The sequence below is a fragment of the Ornithorhynchus anatinus genome, chromosome 3 (genome assembly GCF_004115215.2).
Source record: "Ornithorhynchus anatinus isolate Pmale09 chromosome 3, mOrnAna1.pri.v4, whole genome shotgun sequence".
Lineage (NCBI taxonomy): Eukaryota > Metazoa > Chordata > Mammalia > Monotremata > Ornithorhynchidae > Ornithorhynchus > Ornithorhynchus anatinus.
Genome location: NC_041730.1, coordinates 113,606,599 through 113,623,552, shown reverse-complemented (window position 1 = coordinate 113,623,552; position 16,954 = coordinate 113,606,599). Strand labels below are relative to the sequence as shown.

Genomic DNA, 16,954 nt, shown 5'->3' with positions numbered 1-16,954 from the left:
TTATGTACGTATTTATCATTTATTTATTCATATTAACACCTCTCTCCCGCTCTAGACCGTAAGCTCGTCGTGGCCAGGGAATGCATCTGTTTATCGTTGTATCGTACTCTCCCGAGTGCTTAGTACAGTGCTCTGCGCATAGTAAGCGCTCAATAAATGCGATCGAACGAATGAAGTAGGATGTCATCAGATCCCCAGCTACACCAGCCGGTGTAGCTGAGCACATGTTCCCTGAATCCAGTGAGCTTACAGTCTTCATTCATTCTTTCATGCTTCATTTCACCCTAAAGATGCAGTCATTTCCACCTCCTCCTCCTCCTCCTTTCCTCTCTGCCCCGTTAAAATACACTGCAGACAGAAAAATAATGGGAAAAATATCACGGTCACTGATGTCAGCTAGATCACGGGATCTGGTCTGCAGGGAGAGGAGTGATCTTGGAATAAGATTTGCACTCCAAAAGGCAGGTGCGTAAAATCCCGCTTTGCCAAATGTGGTCCAGAACATCCCTGAGATTGAGGCTCATTTGGAAGGTTTTCTATTTCTTAAATGGATCCATGCGGTTTTGAGAAGCAGCATGGCCTAGTAGATAGAGAACAAGCCTGGGAGTCAGAAGGATCTGGGTTCCGATCCCCGCTGGGCGACCTTGGGCAAGTCACTTCACTTCTCTGGGCCTCAGTTACCTCATCTGTAAAATGAGGATTAAGACTGGGAGCCCTATGTGGAACAGGGACTGTGTCCAATAATAATAATTATGGTATTTGTTAAGCTCTTACTATGTGCCAAGCACTGTTCTAAGCGCTGGGGTAGATACAAGGTAATCAGGTTGTCCCACTTGGGGCTCATAGTCTTAATCCCCAATTTACAGATGAGGTAACTGAGGCACAGAGAAGTTAAGTGACTTGTCCAAGGTCACACAGCAGACAAGTTTCGGAGTCTGGATTAGAACTCATGACCTCAGACTCCCAAGGCCGTGCTCTTTCCACTAAGTTACGCTGTCTCTCCAATTTGCTTGTAATAATAATAATGTTGGTATTTGTTAAGCATTTACTGTGTGCAGAGCACTGTTCTAAGCGCTGGGGTAGATACAGGATAATCAGGTTGTCCCGCATGAGGCTCACAGTTAATCCCCATTTTACAGATGAGGTAACTGAGGCACAGAGAAGTGAAGTGACTTGCCTACAGTCACACAGCTGACAAGTGGCACCCCGGTGTTTAGTACAGTGCTAGGCACATAGTAAGCACTTAAATCCTATTATTATTATTATTATTATTTCTGCTCTGTGACCTTGGACATGCCACTTAACTTCTCTGTGTCTCACTTACCTTATCTGTAAAATGGGGGTGAAGATTGTGAGCCCTTTGTGGGTCAGAGACTGTGTCCAACCTGCTTAGCTTGTATCTACCCCAGAGCTTAGTACGGTGCGAAATTCCTGCCCCCTTGGGCCATAAAACCTTTGGGCTGAAAAGGATCTGAAATGCTGGGCTGATGAAGAGAAGCAGAGCGGCCTATTGGATGGAGATGGGCCCGCAGATCAGAAAGACCTGCGTTCTAATTCTGGCTTCACCTCTTGCCTACTGCATACCTATGGTAAATCACTTCACTTCTCTGTGCCTCACTTACCTCATCCGTTTAAATGAGGTATTTAGATTTAAACGAGTATTTAAGTGTTAAATACCGTGAGGCCCATGTGGGACACGGACTCCGTCCAACCCAACTATTATTTATTGCTATTGTTCTCGTCTGTCCCTCTCCCCCGATTAGACCGTGAGCCCGTCAAAGGGCGGGGACCGTCTCTGTTGCCGACTTGTCCATTCCAAGCGCTTAGTACAGTGCTCTGCACATAGTAAGCGCTCAATAAATACTACTGAATGAATGAATGAATGAACCAGTACCTATCCGGGTGCTTAGTTCAGTGACTGGAACGTAGCGAGCGCTTAACAACAACTGCTATTAAAAAAATAATGAGAAGGAACACAGGAAATCAGGAAGTGGCAGCCATCAGTGGCAAATCATGGAGTGGCAACTGTGAATTGAAACTATTCAGTTTTCATTTGAAAAGACCGTGAGCCTATGCAGATTGTACTGAAGTTATACGCAAAAGCTGAGGCAGCAGGTCCTGGAGATCACCTTGTCTTTCTGGCCCCCGGCCATGTATATCTAGGAAGAAGGTACACTTATGCCATGATGGGGGTAAAGTAGTACTCTTTCATTCTTGCCCGAAGGTCAGTTGGATAGGAGCCAGAATGGCAGGGTAAGGTGACAGTTTAATGAGCATCTCCCCGCTGCAAATTCAAAGCCGACGTTCACGCGCAAATGTTTCGAGGCCTTGCTATCTCTTTCATACCTCTGCCCGTGAACCCCGGGAGGTCCTAGTCCTTCTAAATCCCCCCACTATATTAAAGACGGTGAATTCAGTGGATGCGGACGATAGCCGAAGCAAAACCAGTTTTCAGCATCGTTTCTCCGCGCGTCGTCCGAGTTTTTAGCAGTTTGTGGAGAGCAAAAGTGACCCACATAGGTGTAGAGGAATTGCTTTCACCGAAGATTCATTTGAGAGCACTTGATAAATCTCATTTTCCTATTCGGGAGTCGGGACTGGGTCCTCCTGCCACTGTGGCCTTGTGGAATGATCCCAGGCCTGGGAGTCAGAAGACCTGGCATAGAGAAGCAGCGTGGGTCAGTGGAAAGAGCACGGGCTTTGGAGTCAGAGGTCATGGGTTCGAATCCCGGCTCGGCCACTTGGCAGCTGTGTGACTGCGGGCAAGTCACTTCACTTCTCTGTGCCTCAGTTACCTCATCTGTAAAATGGGGCTTAAGACTGTGAGCCCCACGTGGAACAACCTGATTCCCCTGTGTCTACCCCAGCGCTTAGAACAGTGCTCTGCACATAGTAAGCGCTTAACCAATACCAACATTATTATTAATCCCAGCTCTGCCACTTGCCTTCTGTGTGACTTGGACAACTCAACTTTTCTGTGTCTCTTTCCTCATCTGCAGCATGGGGGTGAGCTGGAGTGGGCAATGTCGATGAACCTGCCGCATTCGTGGCTTAGTGGAAAGAGCCCGGGCTGGGAGTCAGAGGGTCCTGGATTCTAATCCTGACTCCGCCACCTGTCCCCTGTGTGACTTTGGGCAAGTCACTTAACTTCTTTGTGCCTCAGTTACCTTATCTGTAAAATGGGGATTAAGACTGTGAGCCCCAGGTGGAACAACCTGATAACCTTGTATCTACCCCAGGGTTTAGAACAGTGCGTGGCACCTAGTAAGCGCTTAAATGCCATCATTATTATTATTATTACCCTGCCATTCTGGCTCATTATTATGATTAGCACCTGTGGACATTTCATCTCGCAATATTCCCGATCAGTGAAAAGGAACCAACAATGTCTCCCCTTTTCTTTGCTTTCAAGGATCCCGAGACGATGAAGGGGATCCTGTCTGAAAGATGGTTTAAGTTTCAGGGCAAGAGGCAGTCATAACTACACAAAGAATACAAACCAGAAATCAACCCAGCAACCAGGATTCTGGTTTAATCCGTACAGATTCTGAAGCAAAATACTGCTTACAGAAGGCAGCCTCCCTGTCTCAGATTATTTTCGAAAAGTCTACCATGTTTCAGATGCAACCTCTGATATTTGGAAAGGAGAAAAAAAAGATCTCCCATTCCATCCTTCTTGGGAGAGGTTGTTTCAGATCCAAAGAAAGACTTAGAGCGGTTTCTCCATACTTTGTCCTTGCCGTTAACCTCATTCAGTAAGATGAAAGGAGAGAAAACAATCAGTTCCCTAAGAAATTCTATTACGTGGGAGATATGTGGACACTTGATCAATAATATAGGGTTACAGGCCCAGCTGGAAGGAGAGATCTGCCTTTCGGAGTGACCGACGTCCATTAGTCCCAACGGCCTTTGCGAAGGCGTCCGCTCCGTCTCTCCCTCCCTCGCCCTCCACCCCCAGTCCCTTGACACCTCTTAACGTAAGGTAGAAATCTAACCTTTCACTGCATAAAACTGTAAATAAAGTATTTCATCTTGGAGGGACCAGAGAAGAGGGCTGTACGTGATTTAGCATGATTCAAGGAGATATTAAAAGGCCAAATGGGTCCACTGGGAGACATAGCTCTTCTGGATTAGCAACAGTTAATTGGCACCGTCCATCCTGGGAACTCATAGACATAATTAGCTTATTTCCCCAAATCCAGTCAACCTCACACTGTCTTTGGAAAAGCAGGCGGAGCGGGGCAGGTCAGTTTTCTTGCCATTTTCCAGACAGGAAAACTGAAGCCAAATAAGCTCTATGTGAGAAGTTTAAAACTGGGAGCCAGTTTCTCGTTTTGAAAACGGAGTGAACTTGAGGTGAGGTTTCCAGGGTCAGGAAAGAGAGGCCAGGCCAAGGGGGCAGTCAGAGGGTTAGAAAAGGCTTCTGATATCCACTCAGAGGGAAAGAGAAAGACAGAGGAAAGAAAGGAACAAGGTAGGCCTGGGGGGCATGCAAACCTCACGGAATTTGGACGGAATCAGGGGTGTGCGTGAGAGAGACGCGCACACACCTCTCTCTCTGTCTCTCTTCCAGATGGAGCCTGGGCCCCACCATTACTGGGACAATCTGTCCATCCATTTCCCCCGTCCCCTTCCCCAGGGGCCAGAATTACAAGAGAGCCACTCTGGGGGTCACATTTGACCTCCTGGGTAATAATAAGAATTGTGATACTTGTTATGCGTTTACCATGTGCCCAGCACTAAGTGCTGTGGTACAATCACGTTAATCATGTTGGAGGCGGTTGCTGTGTGACACGGGTCTCACACTCTTGATCCCCATTTTACAGATAAGGGAACTGAGGCCCAGAGAAGTGATTTGCCCAAGATCACACAGCAGACAAGTGGCAGAGTGGGGATTAGAACCCCGGTCCTTCTGACTCTCAGGCCCCTTACTGCTTACTATTACTACTACTAATAATAATGGTATTTGTTAAGCGCTCACTGTGTGCCAAGCACTGTTCTAAGCACTGGGATAAATACAAGGTAAACAGGATGCCCCACGTGGGACTCACAGTCTTAATCCCCATTTTACAGATGAGGGAACTGAGGCCCAGGGAAGTGAAGTGATTTGCCCAAGGTCACACAGCAGACAAGTGGCAGAGTGGGGATCAGAACCCCGGTCCTTCTGACTCTCAGGCCCCTGCTCTAACCACTAAGCCATGCTGCTTACTATCACTACTACTACTAATAATGGTATTTGGTAAGCGCTTACTATGTGCCAGGCACTGTTCTAAGCACTGGGGTAGACAAGCTAATCAGGGTGTCCCAGATGGGACTCACAGTCTTAATCCCCATTTTACAGATGAGGTGACTGAGGCACAGAGAAGTTAAGTGACTTGTCCAAGGTCACACAGCATGCAAGGGGCAGAGCCAGGATTGGAACCCACGACCTCCGACTCCCAAGACTGTACTCTTGTCACTAGGCCATGCTGCTCCTCTTATTCTCTGTGGAGAGGGCTCCTCCTTGTTTCCTTTGGCTTTGGGCCCAGTTGCCAACCTGGAAGCCAGTCCCAGTTCCTGGGGATGGCACCTCCGAATTAGGCACAGCAGCGTGGCCTAGTGGGAAGAGGACCGGCCTAGAGTCAGAGGACCCGGGTTCTAAACCCGCCCCCTCCACTTGCCTGCTCTGTGATCTCAGGAAAGTCATTTAACCTCTCTGGGCCTCAGTTCCTTCAGCTGTGAAATTCATTCATTCATTCAATAGTATTTATTGAGCGCTTACTATGTGCAGAGCACTGTACCAAGCGCTTGGAATGGACAAATCGGCAACAGATAGAGACGGTCCCTGCCCTTTGACGGGCTCACGGTCTAATCGGGGGAGGCGGACGGACGAGAACGATGGCGATAAATAGCGTCGAGGGGAAGAACATCTCGTAAAAACACTGGCAAATAAATAGAATCAGGGCGATGTACATCTCATTAAACAAAATAAATAGGGTGATGAAGATATATACAGTGGAGCGGACGAGCACGGTGCTGAGGGGGTGGGACGGGAGAGGGGGAGGAGGAGAGGGAGAAGGGGGAGAAGAGGGTTTAGTTGAAATGGGGACTCAGTACCTGTTCTCCTTCTTACTTACCCTTGGAGCCTCACGTGGGACAGGGACTGCATCCCACCTGATTATCTCACCTCTACCCCAGCGCTTAGTACAGTGTTTGGCACAGAGTAAACGCTAAATAAATAAGACCGTTACCGTTAGGATCCGCTGCCGGAACGATCGCAGATGGAGGTGGGGCCTTCTGGGAGAGACGTGTCCAGGGCATCGCGGTGGGGCGGAGACGACTTGACGGCACGAGACGAAACGAGACTGTTAGGGACGGGAAGGAAGAAGCCATCCGAAACCGTCCTCGGATGGGGCAGGGAAATTGTTTTTCCGGTTATATTGTACTCTCCCAGACGCTCAGTACGGTGCTCGGCGCACAGTGAGCGCTCAGTACATAGGGTTGAACGGCCCATCCCTCGCTCGCAGCCTCTGCTGCGTCTGCTCCTCCCCGCTGTGTTGCAGGGAGGCGAGAGGAGAAGGTGGTCGTGGCTTACCGTACTTTGTCTCCTCAGTGCCTCCACCAGCCGCTTCTTTCGGTGAAGTCCGGCTCCTCCGCTGACCCCACCGACGCCAGCGTGCCCGTCAGCACCCGCTCGGCCCTCACCTTCACCTTATTCGTGGGAAAAACCGACGTCTGCAGGTGAGAGTGGCGGCTGGACCTGGGAAACCGTCTCTCCGCCGGGAGGGGACGAAAGCGCCCTTTGGACTTTCCAGTCCTCAGGCCCTGTGCTCTTCACCCCTTCGCCCTGCCTTTCCCCCTCCATTTCCTATTCACGGGAAGATGCCAGGATTCAGAGATATCAGCCCTCTCGTCACTCTGGTTTTTAAAATACGATAATGAGAATGGCCGTGGGATTTGTTAAGTGCTTACTATGCAGTCGGGCGCTGTACTAAACCCTGGAGTAGGTACAAGTTAACCAGGTCGATAATAAAAATAATGTTGGTATTTGTTAAGCGCCTACTATGTGCCGAGCACTGTTCTAAGCGCTGGGGTAGACACAGGGGAATCGGGTTGCCCCACGTGAGGCTCACAGTCTTCATCCCCATTTTACAGATGAGGGAATTGAGGCCCGGAGAAGTGAAGTGACTCGCCCACGGTCACACAGCTGACAGGTGGCAGAGCTGGGATTCGAACCCATGGCATCTGGCTCCCAAGCCCGGGCTCTTTCCACTGAGCCACTCTGCTTCTCTCTCTCTCTCTCAGTCCCTGCTGTCAGACATCAGGCTCCCGATTTTAATCTCCATTTTACGCCCAGAGAAGTGAAGCGACTTGCCCAAAGTCACACAGCAGATAAATGGCGGAGCCTGAATTAGAACCCAGATCCTTCTGACCCTCCGACCTGTGCTCTGACCGGTAGAAGATAATAATAATGCCTTTATAATGCCTTTCCTGAGAATAGCTAAATGAATGTTTCTGGACTTTATCCGTACGACACCTCTATGGAGAGGCAGATTTAATTTTCCCATTTTGCAGATGTTGTCGTTTATAGTAGCTGTTAAGCGCTTATTAAGTACCAGCCACTGTCCTAAGTGCCGGGGTAGATCCAAGTTAATCAGATTGGAAATAGTCACTGTCCCACATGGGGCTCACACTCTTAATCCCCATTTTATACAGATGAGGTAACTGGGGCACAGAGAAGTGAAGTGACTTGCTCAGAGTCACACAGCAGATGAGTGGCGGGAGGGGGGATTAGAACCCAGGTCCTTCTGCCTCTCAAAGCCGTGCTCTATCCACGGGGCCACAACGCTTCTCTCTCTCTCTGAAGAAGCAGATGGGAGAAACCGAGGAACAGAGATTCGCCCACAAAAACAGTGGTCTCTGGATTCCCAGCCCCCAACTTTTCTCACTTAGGCCAGTAGCTCTCTGGAGAGAGCCGAAGTACGCACGGCCTAGCGGAAAGAGCACAGGCCTGGGAGTCGGGAGGTCATGAGTTCTAATCCCGGCTCCGCCACGTGTCTGCTGTGTGACCTTGGGCAAGTCACTTCACTTCTCTGTGCCTCAGTTGCCACATCTGTAAAATGGGGTTTAAGACTGTGAGCTCTGTGTGGGACGGACTGCGTCCAACCCGATTAGCTTGAATCTACCCCAACGCTTAGAACATCGCCTGGCACATAGTAAGTGCTTCACAAAGCTCTTAGAACGGTGCTTGACACAGAGTAAGTGCTTAACAAATGCCTAGATTATTATTAATAGTAATCATTAATAATAAGTAGAAAGTTTGAGGACCCTTCCTTTGGTAGGGAAGTCAGGATGGGAGTAATAGTAATCCAGCAAAAAATTCTGACATTTAACTCTTAGGTACTCCATTATTTCTTTCCCTCCTACTTATCTGCCGTCTCCTGCCACCTCACGCTAGTTAATAATAATAATAATAATAACGTTGGTATTTGTTAAGCGCTTACTACGTGCGGAGCACTGTTCTAAGCGCTGGGGTAGATACAGGGGAATCGGCTCGTCCCACGTGAGGCTCACAGTCTTAATCCCCATTTTCCAGATGAGGTAACTGAGGCACAGAGAAGTGAAGTGACAGCCACACAGCTGCCAAGTGGCCGAGCCGGGATTCGAACCCATGCCCTCTGACTCCCAAGCCCGGGCTCTTTCCACTGAGCCACGCTGCTTCTCCTACGCCTAACCCAGCTCATACTCTTGGTAATTCTCCACCCAACCTACTTACCGTGCCTCCTTCTCCTTCCTCCAACTCACAACCCCTTGTTTATTCTTTCCTCCAGCCTGGACACCCCCTCCTCCTTCATAACAGACAGACCGCTGCGCTCTCCATCTTCAAAACCTTTTCCAAAATAACAATCTTAGTGATAATCGCAGTATCCGTTAACCGCTTACTACGTGTCAAGCACCATTCTAGGTGCTGGGGTAGATGCACTTTAATCACAACTCCTCCAGAGGGCCTTGGTTGATTAAATTCAAATTTCCCTACCTTCTATCAACACTTCCATGCCACCTCAACACTTAAGTATTCACAGCCTCCCAGGAGAAGCACTTTTTCATATATTTTATGTACTCCTAGCGTGTAGCAGCGTGGTCTAGCGGACGGGGCGCGGCCCCGGGAGTCGGAAGATCCTGGATTCCATGGCCAGCTCCGCCGCTTGTCTGCCGTGTGGCCTTGGGCGAATCACCTCACTTCTCTGTGCTTCGGTTTCCTCAACTGTAAAATGGGGATTAAGACCGTGAGCCCCACGTGGGACGAGGGACCGTGTCCAACCTGATTAGCTCGTATCCACCCCAGCGCTTAGTACGGTGCCTGACACGTAGTAAGCGCTTAACAAGTGCCGCGGTTATAATGATCGTTATTATAAACTCTGTTACGTCCCCCTATTTTCACTTACTATCTATTCCCCGCCTAGATTGTAAGCTCTCGGAGACCGGGGATCTGGTCTCGTCTGCTGTGTGACCTGGGGCAAGTCATTTCACTTCCCCGTACCTCAGCCACCTCATCTGTAAATTGAGACTATGTGCCCCATGTGGATCAGGGACCGTGTCCAACCCTATCTGCTTGTATCCACCGCGGCTCTTGGTGCGGTGACTGGCGCATAGTAAGGACTTAAGAAATTCCATTACTATTATTATTCTACTGCTATTACTGAAGACCATTATTTTTTTTTCAGCACTTCAGTAGCAAGCCCTTCCCTAAACACCGGGGAGCTAGATAATGGCATCGTCGTCTCCCGGGGCGGCGGAAGGCCTCGCCGCCCGTCGGGCCTTTCCGAGAAGTCAGCGGTTCCCTGTCATTAGCGCGGATAGACAGAGGGGTGGGCCGTCTCCCCCTTTTTACGGGCCCGGGAAAGCACGGCACAGGATAAGCGGTGGGAGAGAAGATCTCCTTAGCTCACTGCCCAGGGCACTGTGGGACATGGGGGGAAGCGGAGGGTCCTTGGGGGGCTGGCCGCCAGGAAGGGGTGGGCTGCCTCTTGCACCCAGGAGAAACCTGCTTAAGGTACTTGCAAAGATGGGAGAAGACCTAGAGTTTTCGCTCTAACAAAGCTTTGCTTTCTCTCCCTCCTATCCCCTCCCTCATCTTTCCTCTTCTCCTCCCTTCTCCCCCTTTCCCTTTCATCATCCATCCTCCCTCTTCTCCCACCCCTCATCTCCCAAGCCCCACTTTTCCTCATCTCCCATTCCCTTCTGCGTCACTCTGACTGGCTCCCTTTGCTCTTCCCCCGTCTCCCACGGCACTTATGTGTATATTGGTAATTTTATTTATTTGTATTTATTTCTTTTTATGTGTATTGATGTCTTCCTCCCTGCCCCCCTGTGAACTCACTGTGGGTAGGATTGTCACCTTATATTGTTGTATTGTACTTCCCTAAGCACTTAATACAGTGCTCTGCACACAGTAAGTGCTTAATAAATACGACTGAATGAATGACAATGAGCGAATCCCTTTCCCCTCCTCTTCCCTCTCTCCGCTTACCACCCACCCCATCTCCTCGCTCCCCCCATCCCCTTCCTTTCTCCTCCTCCTCTTTCTCCTCCCTTCTGGTTGCTACATCTTGGCCATTCTAGTGTTAGAATGACAGCTCCGATGCTAATAATAATAACAATTGTGATAACAAATAATAATTACGGTATTCGTTAAGCGCTACCATGTGCCAGGCACTGTACTAAGCACTGGGGCGGTTCCAAGAAAATCAGATTGGACACAGTCCCGGCCCCACGTGGGGCTCACAGTCTCGATCCCCATTTCACAGCTGAGGCAACTGAGGCACAGCAATCAAGTGGCGGAGTCAGGATTAGAACCCATGACCTGCTGACTCCCAGGCCTGTGCTTTATCCACTGTGCCGTGTTGCTTCTCGGTGACCGACGAGATCGAGATTTGGGGGCTGGGCCAAGGCTCCGTAAGCCCCGCTGCTTGCCACAGCACTAAAACACCCAGATTTAATTTAAAAGTTTGATTGGGGGGGAGGAGGAGAGACCAAATTATCCACGCTGTGGACAGGATATTGTTCAGAGCTGCCAAAGAGCTTTTCTTTCCGTATCGATTCTCCTCCAGTTAATAGGAACTGACAATTCCTGGTAACAAAGGAGGAGGTGGGAGGCCAGGATTTGAGCTAACAGGAACAGCGCTTGCCATCAAAATGCCGTCAGTCTCCAGCAGGAACCTTCCCCGAATAGAAGCGGTGTGGCCTAGTGGATAGATCACTGGCCTGCTAGTAAGAAGGATCTGGGTTCTAGTTCCCGCTCCGCCCCTTGTCTGCTGTGTGACCTTGGGCAAGTCATTTTCAGCTCAGTGGAAAGAGCCCGGGCTTGGGAGTCAGAGGTCATGGGTTTGAATCCCGGCTCTGCCACTTGGCAGCTGTGTGACTGTGGGCAAGTCACTTCACTTCTCTGGGCCTCAGTTACCTCACCTGTAAAATGGGGATAAAGGCTGGGAGCCTCACGTGGGACAACGTGATGACCCTGTATCTACCCCAGCGCTTAGAACAGTGCCCTGCACATAATAAGTGCTTAACAAATACCAACATTATTATTATTATTCATTCATTCATTTATTTATTCAATCATATTTACTGGGCGCTTATTGTGTGCAAAGCACTGTACTAGGCGCTTGGGAGAATACAATGTAACAATAAGCAGACACATTCCCTGCCCAGAAAGATCTTCCTGTGCTTCAGTGATCTCATCAGTAAATCGGGGATTAAAACCGGAAGGCCCACTGGGGTATGGACTGTGTCCAACCTGATTAGCTTCTGTCTACTCTAGTGTTTAATACAGTGTCTGACCCATAGCGAGCGCTTAATACCATAAAATAAAAAATAAAAAGAGACCGACTTCCTTAGTGAGCTTCTGAACATCAAGGCCTGGACCGGGACCTCAGAAGGCAGAGTGGATCTCCTGACCCAGAAGAACCCAGTGCTCTGTGTCCGCTTCACTCTCACAGCTTATTTTTTTTTTATCTATTTGTCAAGCACTTAATAATAATAATAATAATGTCGCTATCTGTTAAGTGCTTACTATGTGTCGAGCACTGTTCTAAGCCCTGGGGTGGGTACAGGATAATTAGGTTGTCCAACGTGAGGCTCACAGTCTTAATCCCCATTTTAGAGATGAGGTGACGGAAGCACCGAGAAGTTAAGTGATTTGCCCTAAGTCACACAGCTGCCAGGCGGCGGAGCCGGGAATAGAACCCACGACCTCTGACTCCTAAACCCGGGCTCTTTCCACTGAGCCACGCTGCTTCCCTACTTGCTATGTGCCAGGCACTGTACTGAGCGCTGGGGTAGATAGAAGCTGATCAGATTGGACACAGTCCCTTGTCCCACCTGGGGCTCACAGTCTTATTCCCCATTTTACGGCTGACGTAACCGAGGCCCAGAAAAGTCGGGCGACTTGCTCAAGGTCACACGGTACACAAGTGGCAGATCTGGGATTAGAACCCAGGTCCCTCTGATTCCCAGGCCCTGATTCTAGCGACTAGATCCCGCTGCTTCCCGAGAAGCAGCCTCAGTTACCTCATCTGGAAAATGGGGATCAAGACTGTGAACCTCACGTGGGACAACCTGGTTACCCTGTATCAACCCCAGCGCTTAGAACAGTGCTCTGCACATAGTAAGCGCTTAAATACCAACATCATTATTATTATTAATGCTGACAGAGCCTTCTCTAGTCACTCAGCCCCACCAGTGTGTATGCCTGCCTGAAAGAGACGCGCTTCGCCGCTGGATGAAGGAAGCGATTCTGTTTATTCTACTCTGTTTCTATTTAGTTGCTATTGTTTTTAGTGAGATGTTCTTCCCCTCGATTCTATTTACTGCCATTGTTCTTGTCTGTCCGTCTCCCCCGATTAGACTTTAAGCCCGTCAAAGGGCAGGGACCGTCTCTATCTGTTACCGATTTGTCCGTTCCAAGCGCTTAGTACAGTGCTCTGCACATAGCGCTCAATAAATACTATTGAATGAATGAAAGTGATAGACAGGGTCCAGAAGGTGGTGCCATAGACTTCTCTATCGCCTGTCCTGAAGTCGAACCATTTTGAATATTTCCCTTTAGTACCGTCCCCCCTCGCCTTTCCAACGAGGGGAACCGGGACAAACAGATGGCCTGAGTTGCTTTTTTGAAACCACTTCTTCCCACGTTTAAGCCGAGGCTTTTTGCACATCCTCATAATGTTCTCTTTCCCTGCTTTTCCCCCTCCACGCACACCATCAGTCAGTCATATTTATTGAGCGCTTCTTGTGCACTGTCCTAAGCACTCGGTAGAGTACAATATAACAGAGTTGGTAGACACTCTCCCTGCCCATATGGCGTAGAGGATAGAGCACGGGCCTGGGAGTCAGGAGGTCATGGGTTCTAATGCCGGCTCCGCCGCTTGTCTGCCGCGTGACCTTGGGCAAGTCACTTCACTTCTCTGGGCCTCAGTTGCCTCTTCTGTAAAATGGGGATCGAGACCGTGAGCCCCAGTTGGGACAGGGACTGTGTCCAACCCGATTTGCTTGTGTCCACCCCAGTGCTTAGTATAGTGTCTGGCACATACTAAGCACTTAACATGGCCTAGTGGCAAGAGCACGGGCTTGGGAGTCGGAGGTCGTGGGTTCCAATCCCGCCTCCGCCGCTTGTCTGCTGTGTGACCTTGGCCAAGTCGCTTCGCTTCTCTGGGCCTCAATCGCCTCATCTTTAAAATGGAGATTGAGACCGTGAGCCCCGCGTGGGACAACCTGATTACCTTGTATCTAACCCAGTGCTTAGAACGGTGCTTGGCACATAATAAGTGTTTAACAAAGACCATAGCTACTATTATTGTTATTATTAACACATATCATAATCATTATTATCTAGGACTGGGGCCGCATGCCCGGCCTTTAGACATGGGAAAATACAGGCCAAGAGAGCAAGCGGCCCGATATCCAGGTGCAGGTCACTGGGGTTCTAGCCTTGTAACTCCGGCCAATCGGTCGATCGGTCAATCTTCCGTGTCCTGCCCCCGTGAGACTCCGTCGTTCTTCTGGGCTTCCCCTAGGCCGCTGGAGGAGCTGGCTGAGTTTGGATTTTCCCGAACCGCTGAGGATTCTGGAATTTGAGGGACCGAGGACAAGTTTCTCCCCCGTTACCTGGTTCTCTAGTCGTCGTTCCCGCTTCTGCACCCTGAGCCTGCGACCCCACTTGGCCTAGTGGGAAGCAGCATGGTCTAGTGGATAGAGCGTGGGCTTAGAAGTCTGTGCGACCTTGGGCAAGTCACTTCACTTCTCTTTGCCTCAGTCGGCTCATCTGTAAAATGGAGATTAAGACTCTGAGCCCCAAGTGGGTCGGGGACTGTTTGCCTCTACCCCAGCGCTTGGAACAGTGCTTGATAAATTCCATCATCATCATTCTAGCTTTAGGTGGGTCTAACTGGTGGCCAGGGGACAAGAGGGTCCTGGGAATCCGCTCATTCATTAAATCGTACTTATCGAGCGTTCACGCTATGCAAAGCCTAGTACTAAGCTCTTGGGAGAGTACACTATAACAAACACATTCCTGCACACAGCAAGCTCACAGTCTAGAGGGGGAGACAGACGTTAATATAAATAAATAATAATGCTGACATTAAGCGCTTACTATGTGCAGAGCACTGTTCTAAGCGCTGAGATAGATACAGGGTAATCAAGTTGTCCCATGTGAGGCTCACAGTTAGTCCCCATTTTACAGATGAGGGAACTGAGGCACAGAGAAGTGAAGTGACTTGCCCACGGTCACACAGCTGACTGATCTCTCTGATCTCCCTTCCTCCTCTCTCGCCCCGCTCCAGTCTATCCTTCACTCCGCTGCCCGGCTCATCTTCCCGCAGAAACGCTCTGGGCGTGTCACTCCCCTTCTTAAACACCTTCAGTGGTTGCCCGTCGACCTCCGCTCCAAACAAAAACTCCTCACTCTAGGCTTCGAGGCTGTCCGTCACCTCGCCCCTTCCTACCTCTCCTCCCTTCTCTCTTTCTACCGCCCACCCCGCACGCTCCGCTCCTCCGCCGCCCACCTCCTCGCCGTCCCCCGGTCTCGCCCGTCCCGCCGTCGACCCCCGGGCCCCGTCCTCCCGCGGTCCCGGAACGCCCTCCCTCCTCACCTCCGCCAAACTGATTCTCTTCCCCTCTTCAAAACCCTACTTAAAACTCACCTCCTCCGAGAGGCCTTCCCACGCTGAGCTCCCCTTCTCCCTCTACTCCCTCTACCGCCCCCCCTTCACCTCTCCTCAGCTAAGCCCTCTTTTCCCCCCTTGCCCTCTGCTCCTCCCCCTCTCCCTTCCCCTCCCCTCAGCACCGTACTCGTCCGCTCAACTGTATATATTTCCATTACCCTATTTATTTTGTTAATGAGATGTACATCGCCTCGATTCTATTTAGTCGCCATCGTCTTTACGAGATGTTCTTCCCCTCGACTCTATTTATCGCCATCGTTCTCGTCCGTCCGTCTCCCCCGATCAGACCGTGAGCCCGTCAAACGACGGGGACCGTCTCTAGCTGTTGCCGACTTGTTCATTCTAAGCGCTTAGTACAGTGCTCTGCCCATAGTAAGCGCTCAATAAATACTATTGAATGAATGACATGTGGCGGAGCTGGGATTCGAACCCATGACCTCTGACTCCCAAGCCGGGCCTCTTTCCACTGAGCCACGCCGCTTCCCCCATAATTAGGTAAGGCAATTACAGATATATACGGATCAATACATATGTGCCGAGGGGTTGGGAGGGAGGATGAATGAGGAGCAAGTAAGAGAGAGGGAATGGGAGAAGAGGAGAGGAGGGTTTTTCAGGGAAGGCTTCTTGGAGGAGAGGTTTTGAAGTGGGGGATTTGAGTGCGGGAATCAAGGAGAAGTGTAGAGGGAAAGGCTGGAGGAAGCTGATGGGTGGAGGAGAGCGGCTCGTCGCGTCTCCCTGCTCGTGAGGTCGGCAGGGTGATTAGTCACTCCGCTGTTGCGCTGCAGGTGTCTTGGCCTTGCGATGTGGACAGAGGAAATAGATGAACTGATAATCAGGGCCAGCTGAGGGGAAGGGAGAGTTGACAGAAGGTCACGATGCTTCCAAAGAAGGATTCACAGCAGGCGGAAAGGTTCTTTTCTACCTTCTTTTGCACCTCCACGTCCCTCTGTGGTACCCATACATTGCCTTCCATTAGATTAATAATAATGTTGGTATTTGTTAAGCGCTTACGATGTGCCAAGCACTGTTCTAAGCGCTGGGGTAGATACAGGGTAATCAGGTCCCACGTGGGGCTCACAGTCTTAATCCCCATTTTCCAGATGAGGTCACTGAGGCACAGAGCAGTTAAGTGACTTGCCCAAAGTCACACGGCTGCCGAGCGGCTGAGCTGGATCAGAACCCATGACCTCCGACTCCTAAGCCCGTGCTCTTTCCGCTGAGCCGCGCTGCTTGCCGAGCGCTGTTCTAAGCACTGGGGTAGATACAGGGTTAGATGACAAGCAGCGTGGCTTAGTGGAAAGAGCACGGGCTTGGGAGGCGGAGGTCGTGGGTTCTAATTCCTGCTCGGCCACTCGACAGCCGTGTGACTTTGGGCGAGTCACAACTTTTCTGTGCCTCAGTACCTCATCTGTAAAACGGGGATTAAAACTCTGAGCCCACGTGTGACAATCTGATTTCCTTGTATAATAATAATAATAATGGTGGTATTTGTTAAGCGCTTACTACGTGCAAAGCGCTGTTCTAAGCGCTGGGGGGGGGGATACAAGGAGATCAGGTTGTCCCACGTGGGGCTCACAGTTTGAATCCCCATTTTACAGATGAGGTCACTGAGGCACAGAGAAGTTAAGCGACTTGCCCAAAGTCCCCCAGCTGGCGAGCGGCGGAGCCGGGATTCAAACCCATGACCTTTGACTCCCAAGCCGGGGCTCTTTCCACTGAGCCACGCTGCTTCTTGTATCTATCTCACTGCT

At 50.2% G+C, this 16,954-nt stretch overlaps 1 protein-coding gene across 1 annotated transcript in view; it reads left to right on the top strand.

Annotated features, from left to right (window-relative positions):
* Nucleotides 1-16,954, top strand: part of LOC100681967 (heparan-alpha-glucosaminide N-acetyltransferase-like) — a 377,018-nt gene that overhangs the window by 6,661 nt on the left and 353,403 nt on the right. Inside the window, 1 exon segment of the mRNA XM_029059391.2 lies at nt 6,593-6,720. Coding sequence (XP_028915224.1) covers nt 6,593-6,720 — 128 coding nt within the window.